Genomic DNA, 23,381 nt, shown 5'->3' with positions numbered 1-23,381 from the left:
TTCTGCACGGAAGTCCCACATACGACTCCGTTGAAGAGCAGACTTTGGGGTGGAGCGGGGCCATCCCGAACCCCGAGGACCAGGGGTGGGAACCCGTTCTCCCACCACAGCCCACCCCGCGACCGGCGTAGGGGTGCGAGCTAACACAGCACCCACGTTCCCCGACCCGCACCAGCCACGCCCGCATGCCGACCACCACCGGCTGATGAACAGGTTGACTGAATGGAAGGCACAATCAAAATGCTCATACAATCCACAATTATTTTTTGAACTTGTGGTTTATGTCTAGCCCACTTTAGATATATATATATATATATATATATATATATAAAAAGATTCAAAGCAGTTTACAATTGGACATGTGAAATAGGACAATTAAAAGTATTTTTAAAACAGGTCAAAACCATTTAGAAACCATTTAGAAAGAAGAAGAGAGAGGTATCTGGGATGATTTCATTACAGAAATTAAAAAATAAATTTAGCTCTAAGCTTCCTGGCAAGAAAGGCCCAGAGGGAAGATGGTCACTGTCTGAAGATGAAAACTCACGCCTGCCCGCGGAGGGAGACGCTTTCCTGGGGCCCAAAGTGTGGGAAGAATATACATCCTTCTGATAAGCCAAGAGTTTTGCTTTCACTTATTAAAGGGAGGCTGGTATCTAAGTATTTTTAAATTTTAGTAACAAGCTTAATAGTAAAAAAGACACTTCACATCAAATCAAGCATACAAAATCATAAGTCTATAGCTTTAACAGATGATAAACACGAAAAGCAGTCTTCTCTCAAGTTGATCTTAAACCCCGAATTTCCTTACTGGGAGCGGCTATCGGCCAGTAAAACTGAATGGCTTTGGGAATATCAACTATCCCCAGATGCTGAAAGAATCATAGCAACTAATGATAATTAGGAAAAAATGCAGGAAATAAATGTTTTAATCACAGGCGACAGGTGCAGCCTCCAGGCCACGGGGGAGTGAGATTCAATGTTTCTATCTGAACAGCAGGACTGGGACCCAGCTTTGTGTGGAGGGCAAGGCCTCAGAGAGCACCCTTACTGAATTAAGGGCAGAGCAGGGCGTCCCACCCTGATCAGAGAGATCCTCATCCTTAAATAATTACGACAGTAATTGTAATAATGAAACGCGTGATGTGGGCGGGGTGGGGTGCTCCAGGGAGGGACTTAAACGGTGATCTGCTGGTTTTCTCTGAAAAAGGGTCTCTGGTGTGAGGCACAAATATCTGGAAACATCCGGAAGACCTGGTCCGGCTGGGGCTCCTCAGGAGCCTGCATCATGGAGCCCGCCCCGCAGCTCTTCCCAGCTTCTTCCACCAGCTGCCGGGCATAGACCTGCTCGATCTGGAGTGACAGGACACAAGGTCAGAGGCAGAGGTCGCAAGGGGGGTGGGACTTGCTTTGACCCTAGGTGGGGGCTGGCACACAGATTCTGGTTACCCCAATCCAAAGCTAGCATTCAGAACCCACACAGGAGTCCCAAACGAATGAACCCAGAACAGGCAGAGGCAAAGAAAGGGCAAGCAACATTCCTGCAAAGACTCCTAGATATACCTTCCCAATATGGTCCCAGTCTGGCTAGCCGGTGTCCAGAATTCCACCATTAGAGTTTCATTCCTTTGACTAGAGTTAAATAAGGGCTTGCAAAGCCCTAATCTGTCACTCAGACCTCAAGGCAACTGAAAAGGTGGAATCCTTCTGGAAAGGAGGTTTGGATTTAAAAAAGCAAACCAAGCAGAAAAGCGGAGGGACACACACAGATGGTGAGAGTCCTGAAACACAAGAAGATGGTTTAGAAGTGGTGAGAATCCACTTCCCCCACCTGAAGGTGCCACCAGGCCCACCTCGGCGCTCAGGTGGAATGCCCAGTCCAGTCCTCAGGCCCTGGCACAAACAGGGGCCCCAGGTGCGCATGGGCGAGAGCCCTGGCCCCGAGCCCACAGCTGCCGTGCTCACCTGCACGAGGATGAGTTTGGAGCGCAAGGGCGTCATGTCGGGGAACTCCTCGCCAAAGCACAGCACTGCCCTGCTGTCGGGGAGCCGGCCCTGGCCGTTGTAGAAGTGTTGCAGGTCTGCAAGACACGGGCGGGCAGTGGGCGACTCCCGGCCCCACCCGCTCCTCGCCAGGAGGGCCCCTGGCGCCCACGCCCCTGAGCTCAGCCACGCCCCCGCCCACCATCCAGGGCCCCTTCCCAGGAGGCCTCCAGGAGGTCTCAGGAGAGGCCGGACCCCAGCTCCCCACCGGTGCTGTTAGGGGGCGAGGAGAGGAGAGCTGTGGGGGCAGGGGGGGGCCGGCACGCAGCAGGAGACAGACCAATCCCAGACCTCCAGACCCTGCAGGAGGCACACAGGGGTTGGGGGGGACCCTAATCCCATGCCCCAAGGAGCAATGACAGCAAATGCACAGCACTCCCGCGTGCGAGTGTTGTCCCCAGGACTCAGTGGGCACAAGGACAGTGTGTCTCAAAACGTGCACACCTACCCTCGGGGGGCCGTGCCAAGATGCAGACTCGCCCTGCAGGCCTGGGGTGGGGCCTGAGACTCTGCACCTCCAAGCAGCTCCCAGGGCATGGGGATGGGGCACCACGGAGCGGCAAGGCGCCCAGTCCCTTAATCCTCCTGACAGCCACGCAAGGAGGGACCGCATCTGCACCCCCATTCTACGTGCGGGGAAGTCGAGGCACGGAGCGCTTCCCCAGGATGGCTCAGCGAGAAAGCACAGAGCAGGATTTGAACGCGGGGGCGCCCCTGCTGCTCCCCGCGCCCCTTGCTCCTGCACAGGCCACCCCAGACTCCAGGGGCGAATGGCCCATGGGAAGGAGGCGTGATCTTTAAAATTCAGGGCAGCAGCCGACGGGGGCACAGACCTCGGAAGAACTGGCTGGTGTCGAAGACCTTGACCACCACGTCGCGCTCCAGCTTGTTGGGCCTGTCCTTGCACACCACGGCGTTGCCGCTGGCAAACACGCGGCCCTGGCACAGCCGCTTGACCAGCACGCCCTGCCGGCTGCTGTGCAGAAGCACGCCGCGCTCCAGGTGCCCGAACAGCTTCCGCGTCACCTGCCTCTGCCGCTCGCTGGGGATGGCATCAGCCGGCGGGAAGCGCACCAGCTCCAGGCCCTCGGGTCCGTACAGCTTGGTGCTGGGCAGGCCGGCCTGGCTCAGGGACAGGCGGCAGCCGTCCGGGCAGGTGGTGGTGGTCTGGCCCACCAGCTTGCCCCCGTAGTAGAAGCTGATGACCATCTGGGAGAAGGCTGCGGGAAAGAGGGTGACGGGTCAGGGGCTGCGGGAAAGGGACCCCCTGGTCCTTTTGTGCAAATGCCCAGAGTCTTTCCTCCTCCCAAACAGAGGGGGCTTAACTTTTGTGTACCTGGGACCTCTTTGGCATTCTGGGGAAGTTCATGCACCCCTTCTAGGAATAATATTTTTATAAGCATGAATAAATACACAGTTACTAAAGAAACAAATCACGCAAATATACAAACCGCTGCTGTGTTCTCCGTACTTCCGGGGAAGGTGTGATAACCGCTGGAATTTACAAGCCGCGTTGAGGGTGAAGGATGTTTTGACAACCTATTTTCTCAGGAAACTAGTTGCATCTCACAGCACCACTGCAGCGCTGTTACACAATGTTACACAACCCGTACATTGAAGACGTGTCACGTCCATGCTACACTAGACATATAGAGATAGACTTTTATCTACTATGTAACGATGCGGCCTGTTGCTGCATGCACAATTCCAGGTTCGTGTAAACAAAGACGTCATCTTTCTCTTGATAAATTCACAGGCCCCTTGGAGTTCCCTGGACTTCAAATTAAGCTTCTCTCCAAAACCCTTCATTCAAACCTGTCCCGAGAGAGTCTGAGAAACACTCAAAGTAAGGCAAGGTTCCCAAAAGGTGCTTCACGTAAGAGATTGGGGGGCGGGGGGGTCACAGCATTAAATAAATGAAAAGATCGTTCCATCTTTAATATTCTCTCAATCTCTATCACCTGCAGAAGAGAGGCCCAGTTTGGCACTGATGGATCTTTAGCACCTAATCCTGACACACACGCATCCCCGCCTTGAAACAAAGGCAGACAGCGGGGCTCTGAGCCGCGGGCAGGTGTCACATCTGCCCAGAACTGCCAGGCAGGGGATCTGATTTTCACTGCACTGGCTTTGACCTCTGACCTCCTACTTAGAGCAAGCGGCACCGGTTCTCCTTTGACACACATGATGGACAGTCCTCATTTAAAATAAGCTTTAAAAAGTCATATTTAGAGAAAAATAGGATGTGAACAGTCCCAGTGATACACAGATAGGAAAACTGATTGCCAAGGTGAGGCTCCAGTGACCAGAGTTTGGGAACCCCTAAAGTAAGGTAGGAATGAAGACAGCAGCTAAATTTGGGGATACTCCTAGAGGAATCCACATTTTAATAACCTGAAACTCTAAGAATTACATGCACTATCAATGAGCTCGGTGAGTTTGGGGCACCTTCTAAGTGCCCCACACCTGTCCAGGGCTGCTCTGCTGGAGTCCCATAAGCTGTGGGCTGCCCAAATTCATGATTCTCCCTAGAGTTGTGCCGTGCACCACCTGGACAACTGTCAGGGGCAGCCCTGTGGGTGGCTACCTGCCTCACGTGGGTTAACACGGCTGTGCACTTAGAATTCCTTGGACCCTCCCACTGGGCTCTGCTCCCGAAACATTTGCTTAGTCAAATAACAAGACTCCCTGATACTGTTCACAGGCTCCATTTTCTCCCATGTTGGAGTTAAACGGTGTTCTAGAATCATGCAGGGTTGGGAGTCAGAGGTTCAGATGCTACAGTCCAATTCACTTATTTGACATTTGGGGAAAGTGGAGCCCAGATGGGGTCGCCCAGCCGGTGAGCAGCAGCGCTAGCATCTGACCCGTTCTTGTTCCCGTTCACAAGCTCCCACCACACCAAGTCTGTACTGTCTGCACACGCTCCACTTCCTTCATTCAAGAACAACTTTGAACTTTGTCCCAAATGAATGACACACTCCAGATGACTCTGGCACCACTCTGCCCCTCCTCTGTGTCAGGGCTGAGGCCGTTTCTCACACTCGTGCCCCCTGGGCCGTAGGAACTGGCTGGGAGCAGAATACGAGGTGGCCGTCCTTGGGACCCCACTCCCAAGGACAGTGCAGGCTTAGAGAGCGTTCGAGCTGGAAGGGCCTGAGCGATGGCTCGCCGTACCCTCCAGGTGAGCAGTGGAGACCCACGGAGGAGACGCGACTCGCCAGGGCCGCCGGGTAACTCGGGGGACCCTTCTGCAGCTGCATCCTGCTGTTATAGCCGCTTGCCCACGGACACAGCCCTGCCGGGGGACAGACAGTGGAGACGCCAGGAGCACAGACTCCGGGCCCCGACTGCCTGATGTGTCATCCCTGCTGTGAGACCTGGGGCAAGCAGCTTCCCCACTCTGTGCCTCCGTTTCCCCACCAGCAAAGTGGACATGATAACAGCACCCACCCCGCTGGGCGGCTGTGAGCACGGCAGGAGCTCGTGCTTGTGCTCGGCACGTGTCAGCACCATAGAAACCATTGGTACATAAACTGGGGCAACAGGACAGAAGATTCATTCTAAACCATAGTCCCTGTGTACACAGTACGCCCCAAGCGCTGCTCCCGTGCGTCGGACCACGAGCACATCTGATCCTCACACTGACCCTTGAGATAGACACTATTAAGAATTATGCCCATCTTCCAGGTAAGGAAACTGAGGCACAGACAGGTCAAGGCGCCGGCCCTTGGTGCCTGGATTCACCCCTCCCCGCAGGCTGGCTCCACGTCTGCGTTCTTAGCACTGAGCCACACGGCCAGTTTCCCACCTGGCGCTCAGCCCCATCATTTCAAATGCACAGTGGAGAGCACAGGTGCGCAGCGCCGTCGTGTCGGGGTCTGCCAGCCCAGCGGGGGGTAGTTAGCGCCGCCTCTTTATAGGGGACCATTTCACATAAAAATCCAGACCTCTGGCTTCTCTAGAAAAGCAGGGAAATCGAGCCCCTCTGGCTCTGCAAGCCCACGGGGCACTCACCACTGAGCAGCGGGGGCCCGGGCGCTCCACCGGGCCAGTCTCTCCCGCTCCCCGCTGTCTCTCATTGGCCCGTTTCACTCATCACCTCGTCCCCGCAGGGTGAAGAACTGGGACCCTGACATGAGCTTATGGACACAGGGCTGCGTGTGAACTGCACAGCGGTGCCCGGGTCCACCGTTTCTAGAATCTCTTAGGATTTTCTTTGCGTGAGGCGGCAGCCGTGAGTCACTCAGGCGCGGTGCTGGCTGAGATGGCTCTGGGATGACTCGAGGACACTTCCTCCTCAGATCACGCCTCCCCTGACCCCGAGGCCGCAGCCCTGCACCCGACGGCGCTCCTGCCCCCAGAAAGCACTGGTCAGCAGACTCCCCAGGCCACGGCCCAGCGCTAGCCAGGTCAGAGGCCTGGTCCCATGACCCGGGGCCTCCCGGAGCGTGACAGCAGCCGCCGGAGAGCAGCCTCAAGAACAGGCTGGAAGCGAGGCCTGAGGGTCTGACCCCAGCAATGGCCGCTTACCAGATCTGTGACCTTAGGGGAGTAATTTAACGTCTGAGCCTCAGTTTCCACCTGCGAAGCCGGTTATAATAGGCCCCGGCCGCAGGGCCGCTGTGCAGTGGGTAGAGCTCAATGAACACGGAATTGTTGTCTCTACACTGTTCTTGCCTGGGGGAGACTCCGCCTCCACCACCCCAAAAACACCCCTCCCAAGAGGGCCTTGGCCAGCATGCTTCTCTTCTCGCAGCCCAGTTCCTCCTCTGCGCCAGCAGGCCTCGGAGCCCGGAGCCCTGACGTCCTGTGGCCCATCTCGATGAGTCAGGCCAGTGGCTCCTCACAGAGCCCGGCAGCCGCTGGGGAAGACACGGCCTCCTGCGCGCTGAAGACGCCATCAAGGAGCCTGAACGTACATTCCAGGGGCCGCTGGCAGGAGCGTGGCCTGAGTCCCCAGCATAATTAAACAGCAAGGCAGCACAGAGGCCACCTCTGCCCACAGCAGGCAGGAGCATGGACAGGACAGCCGGGCACATATCCCAGCTCTGCAGCCCACAAGCTGTGTAACCCAGGGCTGCTGAGCCTGTACAATGGCAGCAATTATGGCACCCACCTAGAGGGGGTGGGAAGATGTAATGAGATGAGGCTGTGAAAGTCTCAGCATTGATCCTGGCACCCAGTTAGCATTCAGCAATGTCAGACACCACCATCATCACCAGCATCACATCACCATCATCACCATCCCCAGCATCATCACCATCACCATCACCATTATCACCATCACCATCATCATCACCACCACCACCATCATTAGTAGCAGTATCATTGTCATTATTTCTGACATTCATTGGCCAATTACATCCCTACCAGAAAGTTCTAATAACACTATGTTTAATCCTCACAACACTCCAGTGAGGTAGTTGTTATTATTGTTCCTACTCCACAGATGAGGAGCCTGAGGTTCCAAGAGGTTCAATTACTCCACTTGGGGTCACACAAAAGGGATAGAGCTGGGCCTTGAGCGTGTCTGTCCCCATGCTCTTTCTCCCTCATAGTTACACCTGCACATAGCTCTTTGGATCTGTTTATTGGTCCAATCCAACAAGAGGCTCAGAAAGGCCCGTCACCTGCTTGGCCCCAAACCCAACAGTGAGAAGGAGGAGTCGGGGTCCCGACTTCCGACACCAGTCCGTGCTCGTCCTCGGACCCTCACAAGCCCACACGGGTCCTTCAAGCTCTGTCTTCCACGAGCACCCATGCCCCCTTCCCGCCCAGCCCAGAGCACCTCGTACCTGTATGGTGTGGGTCATAGGTGGTGTAGCCCGGCACCAGGGGCAAGCCTCCTGGAGAGAGAGAAAAGCAGATTCAGACCCAGCTGTGTGCAGGAACCAACCAGAACATTCGTCTCCAAAGCTTTCTTGAAAAGCCACACATGGCGTGCTCCTGAGGCCCTGCCTCAGGCTTCCGCTGAATTCGGTGTTTTTCCCTCCCAGCTCGGTGACCCATGTTTCATAAAGGCAGAAAACCTCAACTCAACCAGCATGAAAGGGGCGGAGACTTCCTCTGAGCTGTGGGATTTCTGCCCATGTGTCAGTGTGACACTGTGGGGCCACATTTCCTTCCCGCCCGAGGGCCTGCTCCTGAAATATCGCTGGATGCTGTGCCCGCCACCCAGGCCTGGTCTCTGGAGGGAGCCGGGCCCGAGCTCGCTCTCCCAGGGGTGCTGCCACAGCACAGGGAGGGGTGGGCCCCCCAGTCAACACTGCCACCCCACAGCCGGGCAACCTTTGAGGCCGGCTGGGCCAGCTGTCCCCTCCCGGTCTCCCACAAGGGACAGTAGGGGAAAGAGGCTGAGGGAGGAAGCGCAGGGGCTCGAGCTCCTGGAGGGAAGCTGTTTCAAGCAGTGGGGGGCGGGGAATCAGAGGCTAATAAAAGGGTGAGCGCCTCATTTAGCCCTCCTGGCCCCATGGGGCGGGTCCTGGCGTCCCCATTTTATAGAAGAGTAAACTGAGGCTCAAACAAGACATGCAGCTTCCTGACATGGGACTCCAATCCAAGGCTCCAGGTGAGCCACTGCCCGCCCCAGGCCTGAGGGCCCCTCCTCTTCAGACGCCTGGGCCGTCCTCGGCTCTGACGGGGTCCCTACTATCCGAAGAGACTGGCTGATGGATCTCAAGGACCGAAGACCTCCAGGGCTGGGAGCTCCGTCTGCTGCTGGCCTTGGTGAAGTTCACCACACTCCCTGCCCTCCAACCATCCCGGGAACCTGGGGGGAGCAGACCCCTCCCACGGGTAGGCCTGTGTGCCTTCCTGGAGGCAGCGGGAAAGGGAGCTAAGGCCACAGCTGCGCTCTCATCCCACGGTTGGAAAGCAGGGCACCCCTCTGGGCTGGGTACCAGTGATAAACAGGGATGGGAGTGGTCCCACGGCCCCACCTGCCCCACTGCTGTTTGCTGATGGGAGAGGAGAGTAAGTTAGGGCTCCCGCGCTCACCTGCGCTGGTCTGCTGCGCCCACCAGTCTGGGAAGAGCTGACTCCGGCAGGCCTCCGGCGGGGAAGGACTCCTCTTCACCATCCCCATGTACTCATCCACCGACGGCTGCGCCACGGGGGCAGGAGGGGAAAGCGGAGCCATCACTGGGCGTCCGAAGGGGACTCCAGTGTTTGTAAAGACGCAGGGTTTACGCCTAACTAAAACCACACCGTGATCTCACTCTCAGGAGACAAGGGGAAAATGTCACTTTGCGTCTGGAAAGATCCAGGACAATAAATCTACCAGGCTTAGTGATCAAACCGCATGACCAAGTGGCCAGCCCCTCCGGGGCCGCTAATAAGTTGACCGGCCTTTTACATGGAACTGCCTATTGCAAAACCGAATGGCTGGGCCACTCAGCCGCCCTGATGCCCTGAGAAATGGCTGAGTTCCAGGACACATCTATTTTCCATCTCTGGCCCGCTCCTTAAAGGAGGCTGATGACTCCAATAGGAAACGCTTTGAAATCTGCTTTTCCTGTGATCCCGGTGTGCCGATCCCAGGATCTCACCCTCTCAGCTGAGCCGGCACAAAAGCCTTCAGTGGAAAACGAGACACTGCTGGAGAGACAGGAAGCCAGGAGCCACCGGGTTGGGGCCAGAGAGCACCCAGGACCTGACAGCCGCCATGTGCAGGCGGCAGGCGGCTCCCAGCAGGGTACACTGCACTGTCCGCGTCCTCCGACAGCCAAGCCACCCCCAGGGACGGATTATTGCCGTGCTGGTATTAAGGAGAACTTCTGGTGCACCGATACCACCTTCCATCGGGGCCGTGTGGGATTATTCCAGCTATGCAATGTCCACTTTGAAATATCCATAAAAACATAGTTAAGAGGCTAAAGGTGGAAGAAAATGTATCCAAATAGCAAAAATTGGTATTCAAAAACCCCTCTGTTTTGCCCAGGGAGACCCCATTAAGCCTTTAATTATAGCCTATTAACTGTGGGTTTATGTACAATTCTAACAAGCTTGGTTATCTGGTTTTCCAGCCCATTGAGAACTAAAAGCTGCGTATTAGGAGACAGGTGGCCCGCCAGCCGTGAGAGCCAGGACAATCATCCACGTCCTACCAACAGCCCCAGGCAGCAAGGGAGGTGTCTGTTCTGTCCACGGCAGCCTGCCTGTGAAGGCAGGGGAGTCCATGATGCGTTTAAAAGACTGCCACTTGAAATGTTTACAACACGAAAAGCTCAGACCTTGCGGAGACTTCACGGACGCAGAGCTGGCGGCTCAGCCCCAGCCCTCGGGATGAGGCAGCGGGTACCAGGTGAGCGGGTGACCAGGTGGTGGAGGCTGGCCTCGAGAGGGTGGCCCCGTCCCTGCATTCCATCTGTCAGGGTAGGGGCACCACTATCCGGGACAGCCCAGGGCTCCAGACACCCTGGCAGGGCAGGAACGATGCCACGCCCACAGAAACACACACAGCTCCTGCCGACGGGGCCAGACCCCTGGAAATGCAGTCCCCACTTACCTCCTTGATCAGCTCGTCGATTTCGGAGCGGCCGCACTCCATCTCCGGGACTTCATTCACACAGCCAGGGGTCGCCGTGCCTAATTTGCCTACGGAAAACCAGACAAGTGCATGACAAATGGCATCAAGGCATCACAACCATCCTGGAGGCCATAATCAACGTGTTTTTTTAAATGCTGAGTTGAAGCAAACCAAGCTCAATAAGCATCTTCACTGTTTTGGGAAAGGCCTAGAGATTGTTTTCCCATGCCTCTTCAGTCATCTGATCAGCAAAGTCAAAAGAGAGAAGTTGGTCATTGCTGCTTCTGACACTTGGAGGACACAGACAGCACTCTGGTCTCTTCCTTCTGCGCCCTGAGATCTGAAATGAATTCCTATCAGACACCCTCCACACCAGGCGCCTGCAGAGGTAACACTGACGAGCTGGGGCATCTGAAGACCCCCAGAGATTTCCTGGCAAAATGTGTTTGTGGGATGGAGTCTTTTTTTAAAGTTAATTGGCAGGAAGTCCCTTTTTAACCCTTCCAAATATACATCTGTACACACACGCGTGTGCACACACATACATGCCATGCACACACACAGCACGGCTCAGAGACCCGCCTCCATCAGGAACCACCTGAAGGCACGTGATTGTTTCCCCAAGGGTCTGGACCAGGCTCCTTTCTCCCCCTGGTGCCTCTTCCCCGCCAGAAACCCCCTCATGAAGTTCACCAGCGTGAGATGTGTTATGACCAACAGACGCTTGTGTGTTGGAATGCGCTGGTCCAGTGATCTAGAGAATTGACCCATCGTTTCATCCTGACTGAATTTTGGTTCCATTTTGATAGACTCATGAATCCACTGAGAAGCTGGTGATGGGAAGTAGGGGGCAGGTGGGGCCCCCCCAGAGCAACTTGCAAACCGCTGAAGTACAGAGCAGAGTGGGTCCATTTAGACACTATGCAAATGCAGCGTTTCTTCGCCCCCTGAGAACCTGCTCCTCCTTTAACATCCACCCTTGCAGGTGATGCTGGCTGCGCCCCACACTATAAACAAGTTAGGGTCACCTGCCAGTGCAAGCTTGGCTGACCCTGGGGGAGGGGATCAAGAGAAACTTCTCTATTCCTTCAAATCACAATTTACTCTGTGATGATGAAAAATCATCCAAAACTGGAAAATAAGGCAGCAAGATGACTGCTCGGCCGTTCAAAGCCATCCCAGAGCCTTCTCTAAGACACGTCCCCCTGAGGGTCATCTGATTCTCCGGGGGAAGGTCAGTTTGTTTGATTTACCATTGACTATCGATTACGGTTCAGACTCAGTCAAGTCAGGTGTTAATTTACAGACAATCAAGCTACAAATGACCAGGAGAAAAGATAAGTCCCGGACGACAGTTGGATTGCCTAGGTCAGACATTCCTTGGCTCACTCAGCTGTCTGTCTTTCGCTGATCATGGACCAGTGTCTAGTATTCTCTGTCAAACAACCATTCTTACCATGCTGGCTCCATCATTCATGAGTTAAATAACTCTCTGACCCAGGCTTACTAATATATTTATCAGAGTCACAATTTTAGCTTTTTTTAAATCATACATCAACATTTTCAACCCCCTCCCCCACCCCGCAGTGGGAAAAGCTCAAACTCAGAATTTCTGCACAGCCCTAAGCACTCTCTGAGGGCTCTATTTCTCTCAGGCATTACTGGACCACTAATAAGCTTCGAGGGGGAAAATGATGCTGTGCCAATATTCTAACTGTTACATCGAATGGCTAAGAAAATCAATGTGTTACAAGAATGTTCTAAAGTGGGGATGGCAATTAGATTTTATTTCATGGGCCAGCTCTGATTCACAGCAGGTGTAAAGCACGCCATTTTGAAAAGGATGCTGAGGCCGGATCCGAGCTTAAAACATCCTATTGATTAGCGATGCCTGAACAGAGTGCAGGAGGCAGGACTGCGGAATGCGTGGCAGCTTTCGTTATTCCTGCTTTAATCTCTTCACAAATGCTTTCTTGGGATTTTAAAGCTGGAAGAGACTTCAGGAATTATCACAGCCCACAGTTCCCAAACAACCATCAGGATCTAACGATATATTGAGGCGGCTGCAGCAATGAAGCCTGTGTGCCATCAGCTGCAAATTCCTTCCAGAACTTCATCCTCAACCCTTACCATCCACCCCTTCTCTGTCCACCTTATTTTCCCTCAGCCTCTTGTATGAGTTGCTAGAAAACAAAAAGGAATTCCTGAGCCACGCTGTCGGAGGATCCTCGCTCCCGCCCACGCCCGTTCCTGATCCCAGGGAGGTCCTACAACGTGCCCCTGGTCTGACAGTCAGGAGCAGCAGAGCTGGCTCCAGCCCCATCTCCCCGCCCTTTCCTCCCATCGGCCACCTCTTCCTCAAGTGGAAGCTGCCACTTGGTCAGCAGATGCTGGGTGAGGTCAGTGGGAAGAGCCCTCACTATCTGCTTACACAAAGGAGACAGCTATTCTGTTTAGCAAAAACCACTTGCCCCAGACCCTGCGGGTGGCGACTTTGACCCCAGACCCGGGCTCTCCGCCGGGGGCTGCGAGCCAGGCAGGCTGTGTGGGGCCGAGAGCCCATCAAGGATAGTTACATTTTTGCTCTTCCTCGGGGACGATGCGGTAAACTTTGTATGGCTCGGAAATGTCCAGCTGGGACCGGTCTGTTACTTCCTCAAAATCTGGGCTCTTGTTCAAAGCACAGCGGAGCCTCGTCTTCCAAGTGGCTGGTTCAGCTTTGTCCCCTTCCTTAAACTTCCCTTTAAAAACTGCCCAGGCCTGAAGGAAGGAAAAGAAGCACATGAAATACACGGCCTACCTCTCGACCACAGATATCCACGGCCACGGGCAGGGCCAGCACATTTTGAACCATCAATTCTCGCTCAAAGGATTTCAGGATGCTGAGACCTCAGTCAGACCACTTTCTTTGCCGGATATGAAGAGATCCAGGCCAGGAAGGGGTTCCCCCAAGATGGCCCACCTGAGCCTGAATTCAAACCCAGGCCCAAGGCTACACACACATACACACACACACACGCTGGATCTGCCTCTTGGCAAACCCATGCCTGGACCAGAAGGCCAAGAGGAGCCTGAGGTCAAGCAGCACAAAGAGGAAGTCGCACATGGTTTCACTAGAATGTTCAAAACAAAGAACAACTTGTTGCTTTTTCAAATCAACCCCTAGCTAAAATGTAGCATGAAAAGGGAACATTTGCAAAGAAGTCTGAATGTGGTCATCCACGGCCTGCTACTTTTAATAGAAATTTTGTTTTGCATTTCGGCATTTATTCTAACCCTCCCTGCCCGCCGCCACCCTCCCAGGATGCTGTTTAAGATGCAGTGAAATGTTTTCCCTCCCTGTCGGTTTTTCACAGCTCTGTTTTCTGACCTCTCCAAACCTCAGAACCTGAACTAGGACTAGAACTGCAAAGCTGGAAACTTAAAGTCAAAAGGTAGAATGGGGCTGTATTTTAAAAAAAAAATCAAACGTGAACGGGCATGTGAACAGTTTTAAGATTTCAAAACTGGAATACAGCCACACTGACCAGAAAGCCACTGCTGTCAGGTGGAAAATCCAGCCAAGCTAGACACATCTTCCAGCCTAAAATAACACGATATCTAGAGGGAATCCTCAACCCTCGCTCAGGAAAATGCAATTCCCAGAGGTAACTTTCCCACGGTGACCCAGCCTGGAATTGAACGCCAGCTGTCCTGACTTCCAACCCAACGGCTTCCCACTACAGCAAGCATTCCCAAGCTCAATGCACACGCCAATCTCCTGGAAACATCGTGAAAAATGCAGATTCCTGGGCCCTGCCCCTCAAGATTCTCATCCGGTAGGCGTGGGGTAGGTCTGGGGATCTGCATCTTCAGCCAGCATCCCGGGGGTTCTGACTCAGGTGGCCAGGAGGCCACACTTCCAGACACTCCTTCACTCCACGAGTCACAGCTCCACTGCAGTCCTGGCTTCTTTCTCGTCATGGAAGACAAGACCTCACAGTCCACTGCCAGTGCTCACCCTCTGTGGAGGCCCCGAGCTCAGATTTTGCATCTCTGCCCGAGGTAAAGAAACCAGAAGAACATTCCTCCTAATGAGCATGAGCAGTCATTTCCTTTGCTGACATAGATGCAAAACTCCCCTGTAGAAATGGGTTTAAAAGCAAATGGTTTCCAAACCTTTTCGATCTCTGTTTCAATCATTTAACTGCATCACAGATCATGCATTAGCTTTTTCAAAGAAATATAAGAGCAAACCACGTACACATTGAACAGTAATGTCAAATTTTTGTTACGTTAAACCAGAGTTTCTCCACCTCGCCACTAGGGACGTTTGCGGCCAGATCGTCCTTTGGGGTGGGGGCTGGGCCCTGCATGGCTGGATCTACAGCACCTGGGCCCCTGCCCACAAGATGCCAGTAGCATCCTCACCCCCACTGTGACAACCAGAAATGTCTCCAGACATTGCCAAGCGTCCCCTGGGGGGTAAAATCGTGACACACACCACACCCCCATTTGACAACCACTGGGTTCATCCATATTACAAATGGACCTGAGGACAATGTAAGGACCAGCTGGGTTCATCCAGAGGGCACAGGACAGGGCATGTCATCGTCACTGATTCAGTCAGGGCTCACACTCGCCCGGTGCAGAGAGCCAGGACATCCATAAAGGGAAGAGGCTCCCGGTCAGGAAGTCCGTGCACAGCATGAGGTATCTGCTTCCCGCCTGCCCTGAGCCCTGTGGGGGCTCTCTGGCCAGCTCTGAAATATCAGCTTAGCTGGGCGGTTTCTCAAGACCCTTCAGGAGCCAACACTAGACAGAACAGAGAGACTGAGGCCCACCACCAGCCTCCTCCGTGACCCGCGTCCCCCGTCCGTGCTGCTCCGCACTCAGCAGCAGCCAGCACTAACCTGGGACCATGAACTCCTCCTGCTTTCACCTTATCATCTCATCTTGTGTATCAAAAATCAAATGCTGGTTTTTTTTCCTCGAAGGCCCACTGAATTTGAAATACCTGTGCTACTAAGTAAGTTCTGGTTCATTCAGGGCTAGCACAACACCTGGCCAGCGAGAGGACAGCCCGTGAACCATCACCCTCAGTTAACCAGACTTTCCCCCCTTGACGTTGTGAAAAGCAGGCAAAATACTTTTTCAAACATAAACACGAGCTGATATTAGGGCCTCATCAGCGTCCTCAGGGATGGTACACAACGAGCTAAACGCCTTTTTTTTTTCATATTTTTTTAATTGAAGTATAAGTGACATACAATATTGTATCCGTTTCAGGTGTGCAACCTGGCGATTCGGGCTAAATGTCTTTTTCAGTCTGTCCTCTCTCATCTATCCCAGGAAGCTGACCTCACAATGATGCTGCAGACAATGAAGGACTCTCCAGTATAAGTGGCTTCTCATGATGCACTTACAAAAGGAGCAAAACAAACAGTTTTTTCCTTAACTCAGACATTTTTGGAAGGTTTTCTTTGAATGTTTGGAACAAAATCGTTCTCTACTTAACCAGAAACCCCTAAGACGGCTCTGTCTAACCAAGGCCCCATGGGTGACTTCTTCCAACAGCAAAGACACATTCGTCGACGTCGCCCCACGACGATGAAGTGAGCAAGCCCAACTCACAGAAGCGCCGCATGGGCGCTTCCCTTCTGTATTCACACCAGCCCCGTCTGTGGCCCTCCCAGGGGCCATCCAACTCGGGGTGGGCACCCGTGTCTCCCTCCTGCCCCCATTCCTGCTGAGATTGTAGACTCACTTTAGATTGCCACACTGAGCGACTGCGTAATCAACGGAAACATTGGGAATCTTGCACATTTTTCTCAATGCTGTTGAAACGGCCATGAAGAACATTGCACAAGATGCATAAATCTGGGGCTTTATTTCATGACCTGCACAGAGTAAGCTGCAGCAGGGAGCAGGGTGAAGGGAGAGGCCTTGCATCTCAGCCAGCAAACCAGGACCAGGGTCATGCAGCCTGCTGGTCCAGCCCCTCTGCTCTCCTCCTAAAGAGGTTTTCCTGATGGTCAACCTGCAACTGTGCCTTCAGCACCCCACGCCTCTGCTTAAAGCAGATGGATAATCCTGGCCATGTCAACTCCTAGCAGGGACAGGGAGAGTGTGGCCCTGCAGGGGCAGCTAGCAATGTCAGAGGCATTCTGGTTGTCACACAGCGGGAGAGGGTGCTACTGGCATCTAGTGGGTCGAGGCCAAGGATGCTGCTGGACATCCTACAGGGCACAGGACCGACCCCCAACAAGGAAGTATCTGGGCCTTGATGTCAACAGTGCCAAGGCTGAGGAAGCCGGGCTCACAGCCATGTATAATCCGGAATTCCCAACCGACTGGGTGGGACCGAGCACTGTTTAAATTTAGCCAGAGTCATTCCCAAGGAAGTTCACCAAGATGCCAAAGGCAAAAAACCTTCTACAAGAGAGGAATCCACAATGCCACCAACAATGGAAAAGGAGGCACCAGCATTGCAAAATCCTCACAGTGTCCAGGCTCCTGACCTGGGGTCCTTGATGGGAAGAAATCTGCCAGACATTCAGGCCACACAGGGCCCGTTGGGGGTGAGTGCGAAACATCAGTAAGTGCCTGCTTGTCTTGGAAAGGGCCGCTAACCAGCACTAGACACTCAAACAGATCTGCGACCCCGGATTACAGGGTTAACAGAATTGCTAAAGTGTGCAGCCCCACTGCGAATGTCGGGCAGAGACCCGAAGGCCTGAAATGCCTCATACGCCAACTTTGACCTATTCGTGCTCTACTCTGGGGCCGACGTACGATCTTTTGTCATTTTTGTTCTTTCATGTCAGAAGACAGTCGTCCCTGGTCTAGAGCCTGCTGCTGCACTGGGGCCCGCAGGCCTGGCCCCCTCACTCATCCCCGGTCTCTGGTCTAATTCTGGCCCTCCGCACCTCAGCCTCCCTCCGCCTCCCCGACACTCACTCTCCGCTCCCCATCCCTGGCCCCCAAATGCCTAGAGAACAAGCACACACAGCAGCGGTCTGCAAACTGGGCTCTGAGTCAGACCAGCTGGGGTGCATCTGTTTGCAAATCTGGAAGCCTGGGCTCCCCCTGACCGAGGGTCCCGAATCTCCCAGGGTGGAGCCTGCACATCTGGAGCCTTAGAGAAGCCCAGAGGGGACTCCGATGCCCTACAGGGGACTCTGATGACCCACATGGCACTCTGATGACCCACCAGGAACTCTGATGACCTGGCTGAGCTGCAGAGCTGGGCTGCCGTGGCCCCGTGCTCCTCAGCCTGAATCTAGGTGCGATGGCAAGAAGTCTCTGTGTGTCAGAACTGCCAGGGGTCAGGAGCACAGGCTCACGGTCGGGCTGCCTGGTGCAAACACCGGCTCCATCACCCAAGAGCTGTGACACCTTGACCAAGTCACCTCTCCTCTGGGTGCCTCTACAGACCAAAGACGAGGACGGCACCTACTGCACAGGACCGTGTGAGAGGAAAACAAAACACGTGGTGCCAGGCCTGGCACAGAGCAAACTCGCAGTTGGCACTGGCCGCCACAATGCAGGTGCCAGAGCTCAACAGCAAGGCTCCCATGCGTGGGGCCTCATCACTCTCAAGGGAGGCAGCACTATTTTTAGACTGTGCGGCAGGTTCAGGACATCCCATGTGACCTGGGCCCAGAAGTCATGACAGACAGCATCCCTCTCATCTGAGCTGGCCCGACATGGCCAAGCAGAAGTGCCAACTTTGAAAGAATGAAGACTTAAACCATTCCTGGAATGCTAAACGGAATTTAGATGGTAGCCCAGAGGACAAGGTCTTAGTCTAAAGGCCTCAAAGAAGTCTTTTCTCTCCCTGTTTGCTAGTCTTCGTGCCAAAGAAATGGTACGTGAAGGAAGTGCCCTCAATTTCCTCATCACCAATAATACAAGTGACCCCACAAGTGATTAAATCACATAATAGATGGAAAATCACCCAATCAATATTTCTGAGACACATTCAGCATTCAGTCAATGCTAGTTTAAAACAAGTGGGTTAATTTTCAAGTAAATAAGAAGATGTCACCCCACACCTCCCCTGGCCCCTGAGACAGGCAGAAACTGCGCTTGCCGGGGGGGAGGGGGTTCGAGTCCTTACCTTGAAAATGGAGGCGTCCACCTCCTGATTATAATCTTGTTTGCCGGCGTGTTTCCAAGGGATCCGGAACATGCTCTTCTCATCATTTTCCCAAATCAGCCCTGGGTACATGTTGCTGTCGATTTGCTCGATCAGCCACTGCCGAAGCCGCCGGCCGCCATTCCTGTCACACATCCTTGGAAAGAAAAAAAATATTCTGTGATATTATAAATATTGTCTCATTAATCACAGCAACCCATGTGCTTAACAGCCAAGATCCACAAACAGGAAAATCAGAGGGTCGAGACACAGGTGCCCGGCGTCGGGGAAACCCATAGTCCCAGGCACTCTGGGCCCCCTGCCATGAGGGGACAGTGCTTGCCTCCAGGACTCCAACCCCGGCATGAAAACTGAAAGCTCTGGGGGACCTGCAGCTGCCCGCCAGCTACATGTCGGCCCCACCTAAGGTTCTGGCTGGGCTCTTTCCAGCTTTCACCCCCTGTTCCATTTCAGGCAAACACGGCCACATCGAATAGCATCCTTCCATTTTTAGCACCAAATGAAGAAAAATCACTTTTACATTTTCAGGTCCCTTCAATGAGCAGCTCATCACTCCAAGAGCCAATTCCACTGTCTGATGCCCAGCTGAGCAGCGTTTGTGAGCAAACAGGACATCTGTGCTCTCTGGGAGAGAGGAAATCCTCAAGGCTATCCCTTCTAGATTGTTCCTTCACAGCTGGCTTAGTGATAAGAGCATGAGTTTGGGAATGAGACACAGCTGAGATCCCATTTAAGTCCCGCCATCTCTCAGCTGGGTGACCTCGGATGATCATTTGACCTCAGCAATGCTGGCTGAAATGCAGCCGTACTTGGCATCATTGTCCTGAGGACTCAGACGATGTCTACAAAGCACCCAAGACGGGGCCTGGATCTTAGAAGATTCTCTCCAAACAGCAGATGTTGGTATTATTACTCCAACTTTCTTCCTCGGGAACTCATATGACCACTTGGGAGATAGCGGACAAGAGTGAGGAAATCCACTGCGGCTACAGAACAGAGCAAAGTTAGCCGGGCTGGACGCTTCCAGGAGGCGCAGAATCTGGGGCCCTCACCATGCCAGGGTGCCCAAAGACACCCTTTGGAAGAACATTCTTGCCAAAGCAGGCAGCTTTCCCAACAGCACAGAGAAAGAGAGAGCAACCACGCCATCCCGACTCACAGCCCACACTTACAAGAACAGGGGTGGAAATCCCCCAGGCAGTTGGACAGACGCCCACCCAAAAAAAAAATAGCATTTCTATTCTTCCAGTTAAAATCTGACCTCTTCAGGCAAACAAGTTTGAAACAGTCAGTGGTGACAAGATAGCATGTCCCCAAGAATATGGTCACATCCAAGTCACGCTGGTCCATAAAGTAAGAAGTATGCTTTTTGGACACTCCAGCCACCCTGCAGGTGGCCGTGGGCTGGGAAAGGGGGTCCAGGTCCCCCGGGAGAAGGAGGTGAGGTCCCTCGAGCATCAGCCGTAACTTCTTCACCAAATAGGCCCAGCTGCCCTTTTGTGGATTGAAAAGGGGCGAAGTGTGCGAAATAGAAATTGCACATCAGTTTGCAAACTGCAGACTCCGCAAAGGCTGTTCTCCAGCTAGACCCGGGAAAGTCACCTGAATCCTCATCCGAAAAGTGAACGGACGCCAAGCACCTCAGAATTCTAAAATAGCCCCTTGTGTTTATAAACGAGAAGGGACAGACTGTGGAGGGGCACCCAGTGACAGAAAGGAAACGACACCACCAAGCACCCCCAGAAAATAACTTAGCAGGGTCCAGACTCCTGCGGACCCTTCCTGGAGAAAAAACAAGAGAATCTCCACTCACTTGAGGAACGAGCTGTGTGGAGGGCGAGAGGGGCCAGAACACAACAGGGGATTGGGGTCTGCGGATCTGTCAATCAAACGAGCCGTTTCTGCTCCGCAGCATCTCGATGAGCCCCTAGCACAGGTTCGTAAACTACAGTCCCCGCGCCAGGAGGCTCCTGACGTAAAAAGCAAAATTTTGTCCAGTATGGGCATTTTTCTAGAAAGCAGGTCACCACCTTCTCATCAGGATTTCTAATAAATTCATGACCCCAAAATTGTTAAGGACAACTGTCTTGGTGATTTATAAGAAAAGGAGAAAAGAAAGTAAGAGAGAGGGCAATGGGAGGAAGAATGAGTCATAGAATATGAAAGCTGGAAAATGCTTTAGAAACCATGTAATCCAGCCCCTCATTGTTCAAAAGAGGAAAAAGTAAGGCCCGGAGAGACACCCAGACCCCCAAGCCTGCCAGCCTGGTCTGATTTTACTCATCTGCAGAGAAAAGACGTGGTTAAGTCACCAGATCCCAGCACATGGACAGCCCCATCTGAATTTCCACGGAGATCACCTCCAAGATTCCAGGCAGCGTGAAAAGCCGAAGATGCTACTACAGTGATGATCCGTAACGATTTCTTGAACACTAACAAATTAATTCCACCAAATGCCGAGCCAGGAAAAATTTATAAGCCCCGTCACATGTTTATAACTTCCTCTTCCTTGATTTTTAGGTAATAATTCTCTTTACGGGCCAAGTCCTATCTACAGCTAATCTGCATCCCTATAAACGGGTCCGGGGGTCAGGCTTCCCAGGCAGGAGGCGATAAGAGGCTGCCCTGGGCCCACCCAACCCGGAGTCCAGGATGCGCCCGAGCAGCGGTGCAGCACTCAGCTCCTCCCATGCGCGGGGCCCCTGGGCATTTGTCCCGGCCGCCACGGTCCTCCACCCCCACGAGACCAAAAAGCATCAAAGCCCTCTCTCCCTCTGGCTCCAATCTTCCAGAAAGGACTAAACCACTCCCAAATCTTTTCATGGAGGAATCTGCCATAATCCAAAAGGACAAGCTCAGAACCATCATGTAAGGATGGCTCCTAACTTAGGTTTTTTTAAGAAAGTGTTATATCCCCCATATGTTGGGGGGACAATTTAAAATTCTGGAAAATTCAGTCTCCCGTCTCCACTCACAAAGCACTTCGCAGCGCTGGGTAAGCACCCTATCTCACCTTAGGAACTCTGCCCTTTGCCTTGGGGCTCACTGCACCGCAGAACGTGCTGGGAGCTGCGCCCCTACATAGCTTTCCCTCCCAGGGACTCCTCAGCTATGATGGAAGCAAAGGACCTCAAACCCCGCTCAGAAATCTTGTCATCAATCAGAGCAAAAAGAAAAACCCAGTCTGCCCCCCTTCACCAAACGCCGCTGGTCACCAGGCAGGGTCACAGCGTCGACCCTCCGAGCGCGAGTCCATGTGGCGGGACCCGGGCGGGAGGGACGAGGAGCAGGTCTTAGAATAAAGGGCTCAGTATTGCCCGACATTATATAGGCCACTCTAAAGTGCTCCAGGCAGACCAGATTTTTTTTTAATGAGATTTCTTTTTAAGCACATGCCAATCTTTCGGAGCAGCCACAAGGATCACCGTCTCGGGCCCCCGATTTGGACTCAGGAGAAAGAGGAGGAGGGGAGAACGCAGAGACGGGGGACGGCCACCGCCTGGCCCGCAGCCCGGGCGGCCTCTGCGCTTGGCCGGCCGCCGTCTGGCCCACCCGGCCCGGCCCCGGCCCCTACCTGCCGCCGCGCCGCCAGGCCCGCCGCCCGCCTTCGGCCGCCGCCCGCGTTCCCACGCTCGCCGCGCTCGGGTCTGCGGCCGCTGTCCCGGGCGCCGCGGCGGCTTTAAGGGCGGGGGCGGGCCCTGCGAGCGGAGCGACGGCCACACGAGCCAATGGGCGCGGCCGCCCGCCCGCCTTCTTCGAAGCGCCGGCTTTCCGAGAAATCACTTAGAGCAGAGGCGGCGGTCGGACGGTCCGGGCGTCTTCCGGGTCCGCACCGGGGGTCCCGGGGGCGGCGTGGGGCTGGGGTGCCCGCAGGAATTCCCGCGGGCCTCCCCCCCACCCCGCCCCGGGGCAAGGTCCGGGCGGATAGTGGGTGTCAGATCCCCGAGGTGGAAGTCAGCTAGCGGAGGTCAAGGCTGGAGTTGGGGGGACGCCCCCCGAGGTCGATGCTGCAGCGGCCGGTGGTTCCCGCAGAGTGACCCCCGGGGACCCGCTCAGGCCTGGTCATGCGGTCATCTCAGCGAGTGTGGCCGAAGCCCCTGGAGCTGCGTGAGAGGCATCCCCGTCAGGACGAAGCCCCTAGTCACGTGTCCGGACAGTGGCTGGGGGTCCACCCGAGGTGTGGCTGCGGAAGGGGCCGGCCACTTACGGCGGGGACCTAGATGGCCAGTCGCCTGCAAAACTGACGGAAGAAAATGCCCCGCTAAAACCGTGTCTGAAACCGCTGCCCTCTGAAGATCAGAAATAAAAACAGGACTGTCCAGCATGTTAGTGCTAGAAAGTCCTACTTATTGTAAATACGGGAGAAATACCGGTGAAAGAAAGTCCTAGAAAAAGACGCAATCTCCTTTGTTCTATTCTTGGGGTTGCCTTAGAATGGAGGAAAATAAGAGTCTTAATTGACTGATTGCCTACTGCTCAGTCATACACAAGGAGCAGTGTTTATGGGGCCATTTTATTCATTAGGCTTTTCAAGAACCTATGAAAATGTCTGAGACTAAAGAAGAAATTTTATTGGCTGCAAAATGCAAAAAGTACAGTGCAAATTTGAAATCAATAAATATTCAAAGAAAGGTCCCCAAAACATAACACGTCAACCTCATAATTGTA

At 53.9% G+C, this 23,381-nt stretch overlaps 1 protein-coding gene across 3 annotated transcripts; it reads right to left on the bottom strand.

Moving 5' to 3' along the window:
• Window positions 1–911: 911 nt before the first annotated feature.
• Window positions 912–22,441, bottom strand: IRF8 (interferon regulatory factor 8). 3 transcript variants are annotated; one of them, XM_070612439.1, is made up of 9 exons: window positions 22,288–22,441; window positions 18,675–18,849; window positions 13,150–13,333; window positions 10,553–10,641; window positions 9,043–9,148; window positions 7,842–7,892; window positions 2,877–3,263; window positions 1,966–2,081; window positions 912–1,353 (listed from the first exon to the last, which is right to left on the bottom strand). In XM_070612439.1, exons 2-9 carry the CDS (start codon window positions 18,846–18,848, stop codon window positions 1,177–1,179), a joined length of 1,284 nt encoding a protein of 427 aa, XP_070468540.1. In that variant the 5' UTR covers window position 18,849; window positions 22,288–22,441; the 3' UTR covers window positions 912–1,176. The 3 variants fall into 3 exon arrangements, with proteins under 3 accessions (XP_070468540.1, XP_008514975.1, XP_008514974.1); XM_008516753.2 differs by lacking the exon at window positions 22,288–22,441 and adding an exon at window positions 21,074–21,349; XM_008516752.2 differs by lacking the exon at window positions 22,288–22,441 and adding an exon at window positions 19,234–20,461.
• Between the last annotated feature and the right edge of the window lie 940 nt (window positions 22,442–23,381).

Source organism: Equus przewalskii, chromosome 3, assembly GCF_037783145.1.
Source record: "Equus przewalskii isolate Varuska chromosome 3, EquPr2, whole genome shotgun sequence".
NCBI classification, from domain to species: Eukaryota; Metazoa; Chordata; class Mammalia; order Perissodactyla; family Equidae; genus Equus; species Equus przewalskii.
The sequence above is the reverse complement of the archived record's forward strand: the minus strand, read 5'-3'. Positions and strand labels throughout refer to the sequence as shown.

Excerpts from the sequence above, each read along its gene's own strand:
- IRF8 (XM_008516752.2), bottom strand. Across the intron at positions 13,334-18,674 it reads TGGACGCCTCCATTTTCAAG|GCCTGGGCAGTTTTTAAAGG; the intron begins GTAAGGACTCGA and ends TCCTTCCTTCAG. Across the intron at positions 1,354-1,965 it reads CCAAACTCATCCTCGTGCAG|ATCGAGCAGGTCTATGCCCG; the intron begins GTGAGCACGGCA and ends CTGTCACTCCAG.